Genomic DNA, 21,545 nt, shown 5'->3' with positions numbered 1-21,545 from the left:
CAATCTAGCCCTAAATTTTAGTCAACAGATACTGAACTAATGAGTAATGCCACTTGAAATGGAATAATATTTCTCTGAGTATTATTCAAATCAATACAAAGAGACTATAATATTCTACAGAATTATCCGTTTTCGATTGCCCTGTATTTTTCCTGCGTTACCTTGCTTCTTTCACACCAAGGTCTATGAGTGTGCAGTTGTGACAGTAGTTTGCGTGCTCCCTCTTCTTGTGCACCCTTGTAGCACTCTGTCAGACCTGGCTCATAGTACTTATATTTGGAATAATCACGCAATGGTGAGAAGTCATAATAGAAAACTGTAATGAAATAAAAACCCATCTATACCCTTTCTGTAAGAATGTTTAAATAATCAACATCGCTGGGGCAAAGGTGGTTAATTTTTCATATAACAAATAAAGTTGGACAAAACTGAATAAAAGGGTTTAGACTACTAAAAGGTTCTCAGTTTGTGAGCTTGATGTTTTCACTGACATTTTGAATACAGCCTTAAGAGTGATGAAGACCTTAAGCCATTGATTTTCATATTTGAAATTAATAGTCTCTAAAATATGCCGTTAGAACGAGCTAGATGAAACAGTTGTGCAAATCAAAGGGGAAGTTATAGGGTAAATTTTCAGTATACTACACAAGGCATTAAGAGATGGAACTACCTGAGCTGCTTGATTAATTTATCATGCACCAGGTTGAAAATGGCACCTATATCATGTTACAATTTTTTTATAAGAAATGTTAAAGGTAAAAAAAAGTGTCCTTGCACTTTTAACTGCATTAAATCTGTTCCTGCCACACTTTTGAATTATCAGGAGAAGCAGAGTAAACTTGTCCGACAATTTCATTTTCATGGATGGCCTGAAATTGGAATTCCTGCTGAAGGAAAAGGAATGATTGATCTCATTGCAGCTGTCCAAAAACAGCAGCAGCAGACAGGAAACCATCCCATTACTGTGCATTGCAGGTAAGACTTATTTCTTCCCTGCTTTTTTAAAATTTTGTAATCATACCTATTATTTATGATCTGCATAACATTCTCCATCTTCCCTTTCTTCTGGTTTGGTGATTATCATGGCAATGTTCTATTCCAAGTGACTGGACAGTACTTTTTAAAACAAACCAAAACCAAAACGCTGTTTCTTCCTGGATTAGTTAGTAAACAATACAAACCACTAGCCCTAGTGATGAGAGGATATGTGTCGATTACAGTTGCCTGAGGAATAAAACATTCAAATACATGCTTGCACCTGAGCTTCATTCAGTCTTGTGAGTGGGAAAATACAACTGCAGTTTATCCAGCCCATACTTCTTTAACTTGCTGGCAAGAATACTGTGGCAGACAGTGTCAAAAGCTTTGCTAAAGTCAAGGAACAACACGTCCACTGCTTTCCCTTCATCCACAGAACGTATTATTCTAAAACGTGTTGAAGGAAATTTGACAATTTGTAATTAGCATGTAAGCTCTTTAGGGCAGAGATCATCTCTTTGTTCTGTGACTGCTCTATGAGTGGTGCTCCCAGGCGTTACCTCGATACAAATAATAAATATCACCTCTCTCTAATTTCCCCTTTTTGGGAAAGATTATGCAGTGATTTCCACATGCTTAAGAGGGGAAGGAAGCCAATGGGTAAGATCCTCAGGTGGTATAAATTGCCTACTCAAGTCAATGGAACTATGCCAATTTACATCAGCAGTTTGTGGTAGGACAACTCTGGTGATATCTGGAGTCCTCAGATTACCCCCTTTTAATCTGCCTGTTGACTTGGGTGTGGTGCACAAACGTCACTAATTTCATTTAGAAATAATTTCATCTAGAAATAATTTAGAAATCGGTTTTATATATTCGAGTGTGTGTGTCCCCACAGAAAATGCTCTAAGTGCATTAAGTGCATTAACTCGGCGGAGTGCTTCCACAGTACCGAGGCAAGCGTCGACTTCTGGAGTGTTGCACTGTGGGTAGCTATTCCACAGTTCCCGCAGTCTCCGCTGCCCATTGGAATTCTGGGCTGAGATCCCAATGCCTGATGGGGCTAAAACATTGTCACGGGTGGTTCTGGGTACATATCGTCAGGCCCCCGTTCCCTCCCTCCCTCTGTGAAAGCAGCAGCAGACAATCGTTTCACGCCTTTTTTCCTGAGTTACCTGTGCAGACGCCATACCAAGGCAAGCATGGAGCCTGCTCAGGTAACTGTCACCGTATGTCTCCTGGGTGCTGGCAGACGTGGTACTGCATTGCTACACAGTAGCAGCAACCCCTTGCCTTGTGGCAGCAGACGGTGCAGTAGGACTGGTAGCCATCATCGTCATGTCCGAGATGCTCCTGGCCACGTCGGCCAGGAGCGCCTGGGCAGACATGGATGCAGGGACTACATTAGAAGTGACTTGACCAGGTCATTCTCTTTAGTCCTGCAGTCAGTCCTATTGAACCATCTTATGGTGAGCAGGCAGGCGATACGGATTGCTAGCAGTCCTACTGTACCATCTTCTGCCAAGCAGCCATGAGATGTGGATGGCTTGCAGTCCTTCTGCACCGTCTGCTGTCAGCCAAAGATGTAAAAGATAGATGGAGTGGATCAAAACAAGAAATAGACCAGATTTGTTTTGTACTCATTTGCTGCTCCCCCCCCCCCCCCCCGTCTAGGGGACTCATTCCTCTAGATCACACTGCAGTCACTCACAGAGAAGGTGCAGCGAGGTAAATCTAGCCATGTATCAATCAGAGGCCAGACTAACCTCATTGTTCCAATAAGAACAATGACTTAGGTGCACCATTTCTTATTGGAACCCTCTGTGAAGTCCTGCCTGAAATACTCATTGATGTAAAGCCACCCCCTTTGTTGATTTTAATTCCCTGTAAGCCAACCCTGTAAGCCATGTCGTCAGTCGCCCCTCCCTCCGTCAGAGCAACGGCTGACAATTGTTCCACGCCTTTTTTCTGTGTGGACGCCATACCAAGGCAAGCATGGAGGCCGCTCAGCTCACTTTGGCAATTAGGAGCACATTAAACACCACACGCATTATCCAGCAGTATATGCAGCACCAGAACCTGGCAGAGCGATACCGGGCGAGGAGGCGACGTCAGCGTGGTCACGTGAGTGATCAGGACATGGACACAGATTTCTCTGAAAGCATAGGCCCTGCCAATGCATGCATCATGGTGCTAATGGGGCAGGTTCATGCTGTGGAACGCCGATTCTGGGCTCGGGAAACAAGCACAGACTGGTGGGACCGCATAGTGTTGCAGGTCTGGGACGATTCCCAGTGGCTGCGAAACTTTCGCATGCGTAAGGGCACTTTCATGGAACTTTGTGACTTGCTTTCCCCTGCCCTGAAGCGCATGAATACCAAGATGAGAGCAGCTCTCACAGTTGAGAAGTGAGTGGCGATAGCCCTGTGGAAGCTTGCAACGCCAGACAGCTACCGGTCAGTTGGGAATCAATTTGGAGTGGGCAAATCTACTGTTGGAGCTGCTGTGATGCAAGTAGCCCACGCAATCAAAGATCTGCTGATATCAAGGGTAGTGACCCTGGGAAATGTGCAGGTCACAGTGGATGGCTTTGCTGCAATGGGATTCCCTAACTGTGGTGGGGCCATAGACGGAACCCATATCCCTATCTTGGCACCGGAGCACCAAGCCGGCGAGTACATAAACCACAAGGGGTACTTTTCAATAGTGCTGCAAGCTCTGGTGGATCACAAGGCATGTTTCACCAACATCAACGTGCGATGGCCGGGAAAGGTACATGACGCTCACATCTTCAGGAACTCTGGTCTGTTTCAAAAGCTGCAGGAAGGGACTTTATTCCCAGACCAGAAAATAACTGTTGGGGATGTTGAAATTCCTACAGTTATCCTTGGGGACCCAGCCTACCCCTTAATGCCATGGCTCATGAAGCCGTACACAGGCAGCCTGGACAGTAGTCAGGAGCTGTTCAACTACAGGCTGAGCAAGTGCAGAATGGTGGTAGAATGTGCATTTGGACATTTAAAGGTGCGCTGGCGCAGTTTACTGACTCACTTAGACCTCAGTGAAACCAATATTCCCACTGTTATTACTGCTTGCTGTGTGCTCCACAATATCTGTGAGAGTAAGGGGGAGACGTTTATGGCGGGGTGGGAGGTTGAGGCAAATCGCCTAGCTGCTGGTTACACGCAGCCAGACACCAGGGCGGTTAGAAGAGCACAGGAAGGCGCGGTACGCATCAGAGAAGCTTTGAAAACCAGTTTCATGACTGGACAGGCTACGGTGTGAAAGTTCTGTTTGTTTCTCCTTGATGAAATCCCCCGCCCCTTGGTTCACTCCACTTCCCTGTAAGCTAACCACCCTCCCCTCCTCCCTTCAATCACCGCTTGCAGAGGCAATAGAGTCATTGTTGCTTCACATTCATGCATTCTTTATTCATTCATAACACAAATAGGGGGATGACTACCAAGGTAGCCCAGGAGGGGTGGTGGAGGAGGGAAGGAAAATGCCACACAGCACTTTAAAAGTTTACAACTTTAAAATTTATTGAATGCCAGCCTTCTGTTTTTTGGGCAATCCTCTGTGGCGGAGTGGCTGGTTGGCCGGAGGCCCCTCCACCACGTTCTTGGGCGTCTGGGTGTGGAGGCTATGGAACTTGGGGAGGGGGGCGGTTGGTTACACAAGAGCTGTAGTGGCAATCTGTGCTCCAGCTGCCTTTGCTGCAGCTCAACCATACACTGGAGCATACTGGTTTGATCCTCCAGCAGCCTCAGCATTGAATCCTGCCTCCTCTCATCACGCTGCCGCCACATTTGACCTTCAGCCCTGTCTTCAGCCCGCCACTTACTCTCTTCAGCCCGCCACCTCTCCTCTCAGTCATTTTGGGCTTTCCTGCACTCTGACATTATTTGCCTCCATGCATTCGTCTGTGCTCTGTCAGCGGGGGAGGACAGCATGAGCTCAGAGAACATTTCATCACAAGTGTGTTTTTTTTTCTTTCTAATCTTCACTAGCCTCTGGGAAGGAGAAGATCCTGTGATCATTGAAACACATGCAGCTGGCGGAGAGAAAAAAAGGGACAGCGGTATTTAAAAAGACACATTTTGTAAAACAGTGGCTACACTCTTTCAGGGTAAACCTTGCTGTTAACATTACATACATAGCGCATGTGCTTTCATTACAAGGTCGCATTTTGCCTCCCCCACCGCTTTGCTACCCCCTCAACCCTCCCCTCTCCCCGTGGCTAACAGCGGGGAACATTTCTGTTCAGCCACAGGTAAACAGCCCAGCAGGAACGGGCTCCTCTGAGTGTCCCCTGAAGAAAAGCACCCTATTTCAACCAGGTGACCATGAAGGATATCTCACTCTCCTGAGGATAACACAGAGAGATAAAGAACGGATGTTGTTTGAACGCCAGCAAACATACACTGCAATGCTTTGTTGTACAATGATTCCCGAGTACGTGTTACTGGCCTGGAGTGGTAAAGTGTCCTACCATGGAGGACGCAATAAGGCTGTCCTCCCCAGAAACCTTTTGCAAAGGCTTTGGGAGTACATCCAGGAGAGCCGCGAATGCCAGGGCAAATTAATCCTTTCACATGCTTGCTTTTAAACCATGTATAGTATTTTAAAAGGTACACTCACCAGAGGTCCAGGAGGCAGCCTTGGGTGGGTTCGGGGGGTACTGGCTCCAGGTCCAGGGTGAGAAACAGTTCCTGGCTGTCGGGAAAACCGCTTGCTTGCTGTGAGCTATCTACAACCTCATCATCATCATCTTCTTCGTCCCCAAAACCTAGTTCCGTGTTGCATCTCCATTGAAGGAGTCAAACAACACGGCTGGGGTAGTGGTGGCTGAACCCCCTAAAATGGCATGCAGCTCATCATAGAAGCGGCATGTTTGGGGCTCTGACCCAGAGCGGCTATTAGCCTCTCTGGTTTTCTGGTAGGCTTGCCTCAGCTCCTTAAGTTTCACGCGGCACTGCTTCGGGTCCCTGTTATGGCCTCTGTCCTTCATGCCCTGGGAGATTTTGACAAAGGTTTTGGCATTTCGAAAAGTGGAACAGAGTTCTGATAGCACGGATTCCTCTCCCCATACAGCGATCAGATCCCGTACCTCCCATTCAGTCCATGCTGGAGCTCTTTTGTGATTCTGGGACTCCATCATGGTCACCTCTGCTGATGAGTTCTGCATGGTCACCTCTGCTGATGAGCTCTGCATGGTCACCTGCAGCTTGCCACGCTGGCCAAACAGGAAATGAGATTCAAAAGTTCGCAGTTCTTTTCCTGTCTACCTGGCCAGTGCATCTGAGTTGAGAGTGCTGTCCAGAGTGGTCACAATGGAGCACTCTGGGATAGCTCCCGGAGGCCAATACCGTCGAACTGTGTCCACAGTACCCCAAATTTGACCCGGCAAGGCCGATTTAAGCACTAATCCACTTGTGAGGGGTGGAGTAAGGAAATCGATTTTAAGAGCCCTTTAAGTCGAAAAAAAGGGTTTCATCGTGTGGACGGGTGCAGGTTTACATCAATTTAACACTGCTAAATTCGACCTAAAGTCCTAGTGTAGACCAAGGCTTAGAAATGGACAGAGGTCAAGTTCCTATGCTGATTCTTTTAGATCTATCAGTAGCCTTTTATAGTATTGACCCTGAGGTTTTCAGCACCTGTCTGTGGTTTCCAGCAGGCGAGACACTTAGCATCTGCAGTATGATGGTGACAGTGATGGTTATTTGTAAAGGTATGCCAGTCTTTTTTTCAATGAGGTCTGCAAACTGAAAGTGCCTTTGGATTTTGGCAGCAGCCATTTGCCTTTGGATAATAGGCAATTGATTATTTCCCTCTCTGCAGAAATGTTATCTCAGCTCTTGTGATTTCCAAATTAGTTGTTGCAATGTGCTCTACAGGGAATTACCCTCAAAGACCACTTGGAAGCTACATCTAGTGCAGAATGCAGCTCCCCACTTACCAGCTATGAGTTAGTGAGGGAGATCACATTATACCTATTCTCTGAAGTGTGCACTGACCTTCAATTTGCACAATTAAAGGTGCTGGTCTTGATCTGTGAAGCCTATGATTTGGGTGTGGGTTACCTGAAAGATCATCTGTGTTCTCATGCACCATTGGAACAAACAGCTGTGGTGACACTTCTGCTAACAGTGCCTTGATTTGAATGTCTGGGAGCTTGAAACAGGCTTGAGTCTGTTGACATTCAGGACATGGTCTAAGAATATGCATATTAATTAACAGAACAAGCAATTCCTCTCTCCTACTTTTTGCTTCTGATGTGTTTTGTTCTTTGCTATTTTCACATATTTTCCCTAAAGGCTTATTTTCTCTGTACCAATTGAACTCGTAGACACTAACAGTTTTAGTGCCTGATTCTGCAGTTTGACAGTGGAGTCCTGCAACTACTTTTTGAAATCTGTTAGTAAGTCAGGACATTGAATGCTAATTAAAGCGGGTAAAATATGGGACAGTTTTAGCCAATCAGTAAGGGAGAAAAGCAGCTCTTTTGCCTTACAGTATTCCTTTGATTAATGCAACATGTTGGAAGTCAAAGAACTAGAACCACATATTACATCTAATATTTCCGTCCTCTCAGACCCACAAAAGCTTTGAAGAATTAGGTTAATGTTGTAGGCCACATTTCTCCCTGAATTTTAAGATATGTTTATTTCAAAACACCACTAGAATGATAAAAACAATATTCCAAAATCCTTAAGACTTAGAGCTCTCTACTCTTCTCAGTTACATAGATTCACATGAGAGTATATTTTGGAAAATCAGTTGCTGTGCTTGAAAACTCTTACATCCACGTTCTTAAGGCTTATGACTAGAACCTTCTCTCAAATACACATAGATTCAAATCTTGAAAAACCACCTAGTGCATTTCAAGTCCAGCAGCTGATTTTCCAAGATGTATGTTAATGTGAGCCCATGTATTTTGAGGATTAAACTCTAAGCCTTTAGGAATTTTCTGTGCAAGTGTGAGCTTGCAATTGCAGTAGCTGCTTGCCCAAGGTATGCAGTGATTTCCATACGCTTAAGAGGGGAAGGAAGCCAATAGGGCAGATCTTCAGGTGGTGTAAATTGTCTACTCAAGTCAATGGAACTATGCCAATTTACACCAGCTGAAGACCTGCCCCCTTGCTTGATTCCCCTCTTAAGTATGTGTTTTAGTGTCTTTATTCGTGGGAAGTTCAGCTTTCAACTTCTAAGTAGAAGGACCTAATTTAGCCATTTTTATCCATGAATGATATGTCTGTAAAGCAGAATGCACTCTCATTTCATTTTTGAGCTGTGTGTACTTTTGATTATAATCTCTGCGACCTGCAGTAGCATACATTTAGTCAAGTATTTGATTTCATTTTTTGTTTAAGCCGTATTGCATACAGAAAATTAAATGTCTAATGTAGCAACTGTTAAAGCAGGTTTTGGTTATCCACTGTGATGTGTTTTTCCAACAGAGAAACATGACACTAATAATCATGGATGAGCTGTTTGTATTTGTATGCAAGTTATTATCAGCAAAAATAGGCTTAACAGACTTTTGCTTATCCCTTAAAATATAGACACGTTACTGGTTCATATATCCCCAAAATCATTGTTTGTCATTTAGATTACTTGCAAATTAAAACAAAAACTGCTAAGAGCAAATTTGTTTAACATGTCTATGACTAATTAAACATTACAATCAAGTTCTTAAAAACAAAACTGGGCAATGAAAAGTAGTGAAGTGCTGGAAGTGAATAACTCTTGGTGGTTCATATGTGAGACAATGATTTTTCGTTTTTAGTTGTGCCTCCAAAAAGGGCAAAAGAGGAACTCCCAAATGCTGAGTGTTTACTTTGGTTCTTGAGAGCAAAATCTCTGATTACAAGGGAGGGATGCAGTGACTGGAGGTTTACTGAGAAATGTCTAAAGTTTAGACTGTCTAGAGTAAAAAGTGAAAACCTAAAATCCTTGGCCCCAAGTCATGTTTCCTACCTTATCTGCAGTTTTAAAATGCCTCTCAGATGAGGAAAAAGTGGTGTAGGGGGTTGGATGTTGGTTTAAAAGGTGAGGAGAGGCAAGGTTATGATATTTTCTGCAATTTCATAAATAACTTATCAACAGAGGAAACATCTCACAGTGCACAGGAGCAGTTCTTCCCCTGGCCAAAATATATATTATCTCAGAAGGAAAAAAACAGACATTTTCACTGAGTATGATGAGGCAGAATCCTCTTAAATAAAATATTACTCGAGAGCTCTGATGATATGAAACCTGACAATGAGGAGGGGTGATATGGTTTTGTTACTTTGTTTATCTCTGAATTTTGTGTAAGGAAGTTTATCATAACCCAGATTTTTCCCATTTCTTTTTTGATGCAGTCTGTGAATTGTTTTTCAATCTCTAGCGTTTGTATATATGTGGGTAAAGAGGTTGTACTAATTAGCATTTATTCCTATTTTTTAAAAATAATACAGTCCTACTTGAAATGTGAGAATTGTGGAAAAACTGGAATATATTTTCTTAGATGGTAATATTAGTACCCTAGAGATCAAAGTGAGGAAATCTAGTGCTGCCTCGTACAATATCATTTTCCTTTTTTAGCCCTGACCTACTAGACGCTCCTTCAAATGGCTGCATAGGGGGCAAGACCAGTGGTTGAAAGCTCTCTGATACTTTGGGATTTTTGCAAGTAAGTTAATGCAGATCTTATCCGCATTAATTCACCTGCTTTTCCATTCCACAATATTGAACATGCCTCTTCCAAAGGATGGATATGGTAGCAGAACCTCTGAGAGCACAACTTCACTGCCAGGGACACTGGAAGAGGAGGCAGAACTAAGTGCAGATTCACAGGGCTGCTGAGCAAATGGTTGTGTGTATGTTCATGCATGTGTGTGTGTATTCCAGATCTACTGAGTTTGGGAACCAAACATCTTTTGGCAAATAGCCCATATAGGGGACAATAAGGCCTGTTGTTATCTGCAGCTCACAAATGAATTTATTGTATGTATCTGCAATGATTACATTTTTCCTTTGACAAGAATTTATAAATAACATTTTAAAATAAAATAATAGCATTGATACAGTTAATGTATCTCCTTGGGCTGAAATGTGTATTTGAAGAAGGGCTTAATGACTTTAGCTGGCACAAATAGACACATAGTAAACACACTTATAAGATACGACAATTAACATTGGAAAATCTAAAACAAATCCAAATAATGTATCATCATTTTACTAGATTATTCCAGATTTCCTGCTGGAATTTGCTCATATCCCTGGACCATATCCTTGGAGTTTTGCTTGAGTGAGAATTGAGGTGTCTGTTACTACACTCCTTGCTCAGGTACAAGTCCCATTGAAATTAATGGGTGTTTCGCTAGAGTGAGGTATGCAGGATTTGGCCCATTGTGTCTTGCACAGATATACCATGAATTTCCAGCATTCACATTTACTCTGTGTCTGTGTGAATCTTAGAATTTAAGCAATGGTTATTTTGAAAAACTCTGTTAGTTGCTTTTTGTTTATAGTTTATATCATATCAACAAGAATGTAAAGACCTCCAAAGCAGAAACACTGCTGTATTGGCCACTGGCAAACAGTTACAGGAACAGGTCCATTACTTTTAAAATCTTACTTTATATTTTGTGTAATATTCTGTAATCAGATGTTTGTTCATGTAAATCCAGTGACCTTAAATAGGTCTCTCATTGAACTAAGAAGTGCAAGCTAATGAACTTCCCCATTGCCTAGGATACAGTGCCCAAGGTAGTGGGCCAAATACATCACCAGCCCAGTGAATTAATGGAGTTAGGTATGGATGAATTTGGCTCTCCAAATTTAAATAAAACAATAATGTAATAAAACAAATGAAATTTTATTATTTGCATGTTTCTATCTAGATTAAATATTACCAATTTTCAGGACACAGGTTTCTATTTATTTTCCTCATTCTATTTACAGAAGATTTAAGAGTGGCAAGGACTGACCACAGCAATTATAATAGATAATAGAAATATCAAGCTACATAATATTTAAGGGTTTTACTAAAAGTGTTGCCCAGAGACAGTTTTTATAGTTCTTTGTCCTCCATATTGTCTTTGTAACTGCCTTCTGTTCTCAGTCTCTTCCTCTCTGTAGCTGCCTGAGTTTTTCTCTTCTTTATTTCTTCTCACCTGCAGTGGCATTCTCGTCTAGACTGTAATGGAGCCTAAGGACCCCACTGTAATGGATTTTTTCTGTAGCCACATCAGTTTGCCCCATCAGATTTTCATTTGTCTTTGATTCTTCCATCCTTCAAGAAACAATATTATTCTGTGAGCCAAATTAACAGAGGCCATTATCCTAAAAGATTTTTTCTTTTAAAACTCTTTAGATTCAGTAAGCGGTTGTCACAGAAAAGAGGGAAGAACAAATATGAAGGGGAGAGTACTGTACTGTAAACCATACAACATATATTTTTATCTTGCATTTCTAAGGGAAGTTGAACCTACATGCAATCACACTTAAATTATTTTTTAGAGATAAACATGTGGCTCTGGTGGAGTTTTGCCCAAAGAGTTTCTCAAGTTGGGGGCGGGGAGGGCAGATGGTATGGGGCAGGATAAAAGGGGATACTTCATTTTTTTTGTTTAGACAGAAGGGAATGAGTAGCTATTTAACTATTTCTGTGTACAGGTTTACAAAGTATTTCATACTATTATATCCTTATAGCATTTTTTCATCTTCCTGCAGCTATGGATCTATTCCAGAATGAGTCATTCACCGACCTTTTAGACAGTTTTTCTAGGGATTGGCTAATTACGTATAAATCTGAACCTTTTTTAGATTTTGCAGCTGCCTTTAATCTGATAAAAGTAATTGTCTATAGGGAATTGCACAACTAATACATTTTACCTATTCACTTTAGCCTCCTATTAGGCTTTAATGTATCCAGCTGAGGATACATGCAATTGTATTTAATCTTTTCATAAGGACATGCTTATCAGAAAGATTTCTTATTTGATGGAAATAAAGTAAAAGCAATGACTGTTGATGGTGATTACCATTCATCTTGCTTATAAATTATTAAGATATGTTAAAAACTCAAACTTAATGAATTATTTTATATTTATCCTTGGTTTAGGGACATGAATTAAACTTTTCAGTTTTTCATTTAGCCTCATCACAGATTCCCAGAATCATCCAGGTTTTTATGATTATTCCCCCATTGTGGCTGTGTGCCTCACAGTTCCTAATCACTGTTACTTGGCCTCTACTAGTAGTAGCTGGTTACTTTGAACAAAAGTGAAATTAGGAGACAAAATGTAAACCCATCTTTGTCACTGGTCAAATGGCAGTGAAAGGAGCTCCACCCTATTTTATTTTCACTAATAATGTCAGCAAGCATCTAATCAGCTGCTGAAATTTGAAAAACAAGGGAAATATGAGTGTAAAGGTAGAAAGTGGACTCAGTCACTTTGTGCATGCAACAGCAGATATGGACTAAACTAGTGCTATTCTGCATGATCAGAGCTACATTTCAAATTAGATGGATTTTATCCATAATAGTAGTTAGGAATTGTACTTTTTGTTTGAATATATAATATGGAGTATCAGTTCTGATTCTTAGTTTCAGACTTGGTAGTGGCAGTAATATTTTAATTTTCTAGGGATTGGCTAATTACGTATACATCTGAACCTTTTTAGATTTTGCAGCTGCCTTTAATCTGATAAAAGTAGTTGTCTATAGGGAATTGCACAACGAATACATTTTACCTATTCACTTATATTAAATTGAGGATAAAGCTAAGTCTGTAAGATAAAATGAGAATCAAACACACTAAAACTAAGAAAATAAAAATGAGAAACCCTGGTAAAGTCGTCCAGAACAAAACAAGAACAATGCAGGGAAAAGCCTTTAGACAGTCACAGCAGCAGCAATAAGGCCAGAGCCTGACAACTGGGACAACCACATTTTCTTGTTGGACCATCAAATATGAAGTCTTATCTGCTTACAGACAAGTGATCAAGAAGGAAAAATATACCAATACAGATCAATCCCCTCAGATCACATAATTTGGAACAATGAGCAGTCCCTGATCAAGGGAGACACATAGCTAGAATAATAAGGAGGGGTAGGTCAGGAAATAGATTCATTGGCAGGGATGTGTAGGGATGGTGTACTATATAATAGGATTCAGCTATTGACAAGTCTTCCCTTTCATAAGCAACAAAGAATTTGCCCAAATCACTACTCTGTGTTAAAGATAACAGTGATCGTACCATAAATTTCAATTGGTTTGGAGACAAATACAGATTAGAAAAGTTTCAAGTCTATGGGATTATGTCCCCAGTTCTACAAACATGTATACGTGTGCTTAATTTTATGCACACATATAGTGCATTTGATTTCTATGGAATTATTCACTTGTATAAATAAGCATGTAAGTGTTCGCAGGAGACAGGCCTTTATCCGAACTGGCCTGGTTGAAAATTAATTTTTATTAATTCTTGATCATAACATGGAAAGTTATGCCACGCAAATGACAGCAATAAACTTAGCAAGAGGTTTTTATTCTGCTAATAACTGTACTTGAATATTTTGCATTAATTATTATGCAAAGTATCTTTGTTGCTCATTATTGTAATTTGGATGGGTATGTCCTGACATTTTGTTAAGCAAAAGAAATATGTTTGTCTTGCAGTGCTGGAGCTGGAAGAACAGGTACATTCATAGCACTCAGCAATGTTCTGGAACGAGTAAAGGCTGAAGGGCTCTTAGATGTATTTCAAGCTGTGAAGAGCTTAAGAATGCAAAGGCCACATATGGTGCAAACGCTGGTATGATATTTAACAATAAGAATCTTTGTCAAATGATCTAAGTTTTGTAAGTGTTATGGTGGGAAGAGAACAAAGGCTCATTTTACTAGCTGCAGTAAATATAATATTATGGGACTACTTTTAACAACTATATACTTAGGTTGCAAGAGGTGTTTCATTATAAACTTCTATTTTATTTTGTAATAGGCTTTCTAAAAATTAATTTGGAGGTAAAAGTTGCTGTGTTTGTTGTTAGCCAACTGCTGATTTTTGTTTGTTTGGAGAGAGATTGTGAAAGATTTTTTAAAAATCCATGGGGACATTCTTGAGTTGTGATCATAAAATTATCAACATTTTATTTTAAAAAGAACTAATGTTTGTGTTTTTTCATCTAAAAAATGGCTTAAACACATCAGACTGACTTGCAGTTAGTTCTCACAGAGAAGTGCCTTTGGAACATTAGAAGAATTTAGGTTATATTTATTTAACAAAGTTATGAATATTTGAAGATAGCTTTTCAATAAATTTCAAGCACAGATTCCTGGGGAGCTGCTAACTTGAATAAATAATAGTAATACATTGCATTTCTAGCACTTTCCATTCAACAGTCTCAAAGTACTTTACAAACAGTAATCTCAAAACTAGGGCTGTCAAGCGATTAAAAAAAATAATCGCTATTAATCACACTTTAAACAATAATAGAATACCATTTATTTAAATATTTTTGGATGTTTTTACATTTTCAGATATATTGATTTCAGTTACAACACAGTATATAAAGTGTACAGTGCTCACTTTATATTTTTTATTACAAATATTTTCACTGTATAAAACACAAGAAATAGCATATTTCAGTGCACCTAATACAAGTACTGTAGTGCAATCTCTTTATAATGAAAGTTTAACTTACAAATGTTGAATTATGTACAAAAAATAACTGCATTCAAAAATAAAACAATGTAAAACTTTAGAACCTACAAGTCCACTCAGTCCTACTTCTTGTTCAGCCAATCGCTCATACAAACAAATTTGGTTACAATTTGCAAGAGATAATGCTGCCCATGTCTTGTTTACAATGTCACCTGAAAGTGAGAACAGGCGTTCGCATGGCACTGTTGTAGCTGGCATCACAAGATATTTGTGCCAGATGCGCTAAAGATTCATATATCCCTTCATGCTTCAACCACGATTCCAGAAGACATGCATCCATGCTGATGACAGGTTCTGCTCGATAACAATCCAAAAGCAAAGCGGACTGACACATGTTCATTTTCATCATCTGAGTCAGATGCCACCAGCAGAAGGTTGATTTTCTTTTTTGGTGGTTTGGGTTCTGTAGTGTCCACATCAGATTGTTGCTCTTTTAAGACATCTGAAAGCATTCTCCACAGCTCGTCCCTCTCAGATTTTGGAAAGCACTTCAGATTCTTAAAGGTTGGGTTGAGTGTTGTAACCTTAGAAATCTCACATTGGTACCTTCTTTGCGTTTTGTCAAATCTGCTGTGAAAGTGTTCTTAAGACGGACATGTGCTGGGTTATCATCCAAGACTACTATAACATGAAATGTATGGCAGAATGCAGGTAAAAGAGAACAGGAGACACGCAATTCTCCCCCAAGGAGTTCAGTCACAAATTTAATTAACGCATTATTTTTTTAACAAGCATCATCAGCATGGAAGCATGTCCTATGGAATGGTGGCCAAAGTGGCATATAAATGTTTAGCATATCTGGCATTAATACCTTACAAGGCTGGCTATAAAAGTGCCATGTGAACGCCTGTTCTCACTTTCAGGTGACATTGTAAATAAGAAGCGGTCAGCAGTATCTCCTGTAAATGTAAACAAACTTGTTTGTCTTAGCAATTGGCTGAACAAGAAGTAGGACTGAGTGGACTTGTAGGATCTAAAGTTTTACATTGTTCTGTTTTTGAGTGCAGTTATGTAACAAAAAAATCTACATTTGTAAGTTACACTTTCACAATAAAGAGATTGCACTACAGTACTTGTATGAGGTGAATTGAAAAATACTATTTCTTTTGTTTATCATTTTTACAGTAGAAATATTTCTAATAAAAATAATAATATAAAGTGAGCACTGTACACTTTGTATTTTGTGTTGTAATAGAAAGCAATATATTTTAGAATGTAGAAAAACATCCAAAAATATTTAATACATTTCAATTGATATTTTATTGTTTAACAGTGCGATTAATCACAATTAATTTTTAAATTGCGATTTTTTTGAATTAATCATGTGAGTTAACTACAATTAATCGACAGCCCTACACAAAACCCTTCTCTGAGGTAGATTTTTTTTCTTCATTTTACAGGTAGGGAAACTGAGGTACAGAAAGATTAAATGACTTGTCCAAGAGCACACAGGGACTCTGTGACAGATCCAGGAATAGAGCCTATATCTTCAGGGGTCCTAGAGGCCTATGATTGAAGCACTGTTATGGTTGTGGAGAAAACCTTCAAAATATGTCCTGAGTGTAACCAATGCAGAGATGTCTGCCTGAACCAAAACCAAAAAACAAGCTGTGAACTCTCCCATTCATTTAAATGGGAGTGAACTCAGATGCCAGTGTTAATACTTTACTACTGTCAACATTAACTACCTCGTGTTGTAGGAACAAAGACAAAGTATCATATTAAGAAGATTCACACCAGTGTTTCCAAAAGTGTGGAATGTGCCTCCCTTGGAGGGACGAAGAACTAGCCAGGGGATAGTGGAAGATATATAAATTTAAGATGGATAGGTCTTTAACAACAAACGGCAGCATTGCATGGGGCGAGGGGAAGATTGGTTTCATTTTTCTGGAGTGGGACTCAGCTTTCAAAAGTTTGGGAAACACTGTATTATGGGTCTATGACCTTGGAAGCAGGTGAGGTCAGTGTTTATCACTGGGGAGAGCAAGGAGAAAATATACAGTGTTGCTGTATGCTGTTAAATAACTGTTACCCAGAAGTGACTGCATTTCATTTTGTTTGCTAGAAGCTGGGAATGGGCGACGGGATGGATCACTTGATGATTACCTGTTCTGTTCATTCCCTCTGGGGTTCCTGGCATTGGTCACTGTCAGAAGACAGGATACTGGGCTAGATGGACCTTTGGTCTGACCCAGTATGGCTGTTCATTTATAATTGGGAGGTGTGCATTTCATTTGTAACTGGGCTGGGTTTCCATGTGTGTGTAAAAATATGAGAAAGAATATTCATATTGTTAGTTCTTTGGGGCAGGAATTCAACAGGGCCACACTTGGCCTCTACATGCTACTACAATATAACTGTTTAATAATCATAATAATATGTATGCATAGAGCATTTGTAAGGTGCTTTGAGGTTGTTTGAAAGGCACTGTGAACCCAGTTCTGAAAGGTGTGGATCAACCCAGAGCTCCTATTGACATCAATGGTAATTGAGCGTGCTTTGCACCTCCCAAAATGTACTTTGCACTTAGCAGGATTGGGCTCAGTGGTTTGCAATTTCTTTCATATTATAGATGTCTATTAAGTTTTGAGAGAAGCCTCTTGTGGACCTCCTCTGTTTCAACCTCCCAGTTCCATCATCCTCCCTGAAGCGGAGGATTAGTTACATACAGGCTCAGTTACATACAAATAGTGTCAGTTAATAAAGACTATGAAACTTGCAAGTTAATAAAATTGAGCATAAAAACCTTTTGTGCAAAGAGCAGAAATATAAAATTTACCATCAACAGGGTAGATTATTTGTTTTGTCATAAACTTGCTGTTGTCCAATTTAGAATATGTTGCATTTTATGGATTTACCTAAATCTGATTATTCCAACTTAAACATAATGTACAATCGAAGTAAATCTGAATTTCTTTTTTATTTTTTTAGGAACAGTATGAATTCTGCTACAAAGTGGTACAAGATTTCATTGATATATATTCTGATTATGCTAATTTCAAATAAAACTTCCTGCCTTATTTTTTAATTTAGTCTGTAAAAATATTTGTAAATCATGTTAATTTATATCATATTTTCCATTATGATAATTCCTACTGTAAATGATATTGTCTGTGTTTTGCTTTAAAAGTCACTTTTGCTGTATAAAATTATAAATTACTCAAATATAAATATCTTTTAAAAGCTAATTATAATAAATGTTCATATACAAAATATCAGTATATATGTTGTTGAATGTTATATACATTTTTAACAAAATCTTGGTTGCATTTCTCTCTTTGCATTTTCCAATACATTAAAATATCAATATTAATTTTATTTCCCAAGTTTAGCAGCCCCTAAATTTTACAAAGCAATTTTTTATTTTATATTAAATAATGAATCATAGTGAATGTGTTGGCTCTGACCCTTCTCTCACTGAGGTCAATAACAAACAATTGATTTCATGAGTAGTAATGTTCATTAGGAGCCAGATTCTGACACCCTTACTCATCTTCAGTAACACCTTACTCTACAAATAGTCCGATTGAAGGCAATGAGACTGTTCCTGGAGTAAGATGCTATTCAGTGTGAGTAAGGGTGTCAGAATCTGGTCCTCAAGGTGTAATAACATACGCTCCACTACAACTTACAAACAAACTTTAACAGCCATGCTTTTTAAAGTCAGTATATTGTACACAGCTTTATTTCAAGATAAGCTGTCAGTTAGAAATAACTCAGTGTAAATACTGAGTTTAATAAATTATTTGATTTCAATGTAGTCTTGAACATTCATTTTATTCTGCTTTTTTATTAAATCTAATGTATTTTAAATGTTCCTTACTGAAATACAGTTTTGTAATTTATGAGTGAGTTTCACTATTTTGAAGATATTTTGCATGTCAGAAGATAAATTCTGCTGAGAATAGTTTTGCTGAACCTGAGCTTCTGTCAACTATTGCAAGAGGCATTATTCCTGTTGCCACCGACACAGAGCTTGATATAATATGTATGAGAGAGAGAGAGACTGAGACTCTACTTGACTAGAATATAAAAGCAACTTCTTAAACTTTTTGAAAAAGCATTTTAATATTGAAATCACACTGGTATCAGCAGTAAAGACTGTTGATAGGAAAAAGCTCTTTTAAAATGTATATTCTTAAAATAATGTCTCCATAGTTAAAAATCAGATCTTTCCCTAATACAAAAGGGGGTATCTATGTGTTTGCATGTGTGTATATAATGAAATATTTCAGAGACCTAAACAGGATTTGGGGGACAGAAAGTACAAAAGACACAAGGCATCTGAATGTTGAATATTTTAAAAATATCTCTCTCATCTTTTAAAAAAGTATATAAATTGATGAGCACAAATAAATATAAAAATATTTAATTTAATGTATATTAATATGCAATAGTTCTGTCTTGTTTAATTGGTTATTTTTGAATGCAAACATAAAAGCCTAATTTAAAAATAAGCATACCTAAACTGATGTTTTCATTCTAGTTCTTGCACTATTTATCTATCCCATGTTCATTTATAATATCTGGAAATAAATAAAAGTTCATTATTCTTTTAATAATGCAAAGAGTAACAAAAGGTGTTCACACCTCTCCTTTTATTACATAGTGAATTGAAAATTGTTCAGGTTAAAAGTCTTTAAGCACAGTTTTGAATACTGCCATTTACTGCTTATTGTCTTCCCAGTAATGCACTGCTGTATATTTATTTGTACAGTAATTATGCACTTAACAACTAAAACAATTTGTTGCAAGACTAAATAGTTTGAGATTAATGGATTAATTCAAAATGCAAAAATCTTTGACTAAAGAAAAGAATGTTAAATAAGCTTTCAATTCTGGCATGGTTTGAAAATGGAAAATATATTAAAATGAAAGTCGTCAAATACGTGCAGGTACAAAAGGCCAATACACTAAGGTGGTCAATATAAATATTTGTAGCATAGGGAGCATGTAAATAAGATACTAAATTTGATGATGCTGAGACTATTAATAATTTCATCTCTCAGTCATTGCAGAATTATTCCCAACAATAAATCTCAAATGATGGCTCAGTCCAGTTTTAAATACAAACAGTTATGCTTCCACCATTTCCCTTGGGAGTATATTCTACAGTCTAAGTAGATCTCACTGTTGAGATTTTTTTCCCTAATAGTCAGTCTACGTATTTTGTTTCGCATTTTCCCTTTATTCTGTAGTGCTCCTTGGACAGCCCTTAAGATCTGGCTGTGTTCAGATGTTTGGTAGATTTGTCTTGATATTACCTAACAATTGCCTCCTGGAGTAGAACTCAATTTAGAGGGGGAGACAACCTTGTTAGATAATTAAAAGTTATCCTGAAGTGAGAGCTGCCAATTTAGACCTATATGCCAGCACAGTCATACTGACATCCGTGTGTTCAGAAGGGTCCACCCTAACAGATCCTTTTACAGGTTTAGAACTCCGCTCTCTGTCTGATTAATGAATGCAAGGCAAGGCAGCAAGTTACTTCCTGCATCAGGAGGCTATCAGATACTCAACAAAAACTATGATTAATATTAAACAAAATGCCAAGAAATTCCTGTTGTCTTTAATATAAAGACATCTAAGACGTAACAGAAGTACCCATAAAAATATTTCAGAAGTGAGAAATAAGCTAAGCAATGACATTTTCTTATTATAATTTAGAAAGCTTGTTTTCCAATTCTTTTTAGTCAAATATTCTTTTTTAGTCACGGTACAAATAAGGTTGTTGTACTTAATACAACAGTCTAATAAATATATAGAAGGATTATCTCTTCATAAATTTTCTGTATCGCATGGAATTGCATTAAAATGCCAAATAGGGATTAGAAAATGTAAATTCTGGTCCGTAGTCATTATTGGTCACTATGTGACTTACTTTACTGTCTATTTTCATGTGTTACATTAGGCCCCAATTCATTAAAGCATTTAAATATATACGTTAAGTCTATCTCTATTCAGCAAATCACTTAAGCATGTGCTGAAGTACCATTGGCCTTCTGCTGCTGAAACATGCACTTAAGTGCTTTGCTGAATTGGGGCCTTAATAAAGAATGCATACTGTAATTACCAGTGTTTTTAAAAGTATTTTTATGTATGTTTTTTAAACTTTTAAAATGAGCCTGACCTCCTGTGTTAACGTTTTGAAATGTTTTCATTTCCCTGGTATCATTTTTAATATAAAGTTACTGAAACTTTTCTGTGTAATAAATTGTATTTAATTTGTTAAATCTTTATAATGTATGTATGTATTGTACAGTTTCAGCTATCATTGATATTTTCTTTTATTACATTTATAATTTGATCTTGCTGTGTGTATAATGCCAGTGAATGTTGCTGAATTATTTGTATATGCAAATTGCAAGATCTAATACATTCTGATGCAAGAACAAAGCTTCATTTTTATTTTCAGACTGTTTTTCTTTCTTTAAATCTCTTAATTTAATTCCTGTACTATGTGTTCATTTAGATTAAGTATTCTAAAGGAGTTAAAAATCCATTACCTAGATGAATTATTTTCCATTACTTTTAATCTGTAGTTCTTGCAGACTCAGACTAATATTCTGACTGAAGCATTATGCATACAAAGTTCAGTAACTTAGTATTGCAATTTAGGACCCAGTCCTGCAAACCTCTACTACAGTGCATAGTCCCAGTGAAGTAGCCCTTACTGATGTGAATAGTCCCATTATAGTCCTCCCCCAAAATAATCTCAATGACTAAAATCCTGGCCTGATTGACTTTTGTCGGTCCAGGATTACACTCAATATTCTTGACTCAAGAATTCTATTCCACTTATAACCATGTTCAGGCAGACCCCTGAATATACCAACTCCCACTCA

General features: G+C 38.5%; 1 protein-coding gene across 9 annotated transcripts in view; it reads left to right on the top strand.

Moving 5' to 3' along the window:
- The window catches only part of PTPRE (protein tyrosine phosphatase receptor type E), a 270,155-nt gene extending 249,041 nt beyond the window's left edge, over positions 1-21,114 (top strand). For 8 of the 9 annotated variants that reach the window (XM_075131015.1, XM_048857790.2, XM_075131016.1 and 5 more), the window contains 3 exons: positions 824-975; positions 13,656-13,791; positions 17,632-21,114. In XM_075131015.1, coding sequence (XP_074987116.1) covers positions 824-975; positions 13,656-13,791; positions 17,632-17,706 — 363 coding nt within the window. In that variant the 3' untranslated portion in view covers positions 17,707-21,114. Of the gene's footprint in view, positions 1-823; positions 976-13,655; positions 13,792-16,100; positions 17,602-17,631 lie in introns of those variants that run through there. The other variant, XM_075131017.1, reaches the window with a different exon arrangement.
- Positions 21,115-21,545: the final 431 nt, after the last annotated feature.

This window comes from Caretta caretta, chromosome 7 (assembly GCF_965140235.1).
Source record: "Caretta caretta isolate rCarCar2 chromosome 7, rCarCar1.hap1, whole genome shotgun sequence".
Lineage (NCBI taxonomy): Eukaryota > Metazoa > Chordata > Testudines > Cheloniidae > Caretta > Caretta caretta.
Note: the sequence above shows the minus strand (reverse complement) of the source record. Positions and strands in the feature narration are given on the sequence as shown.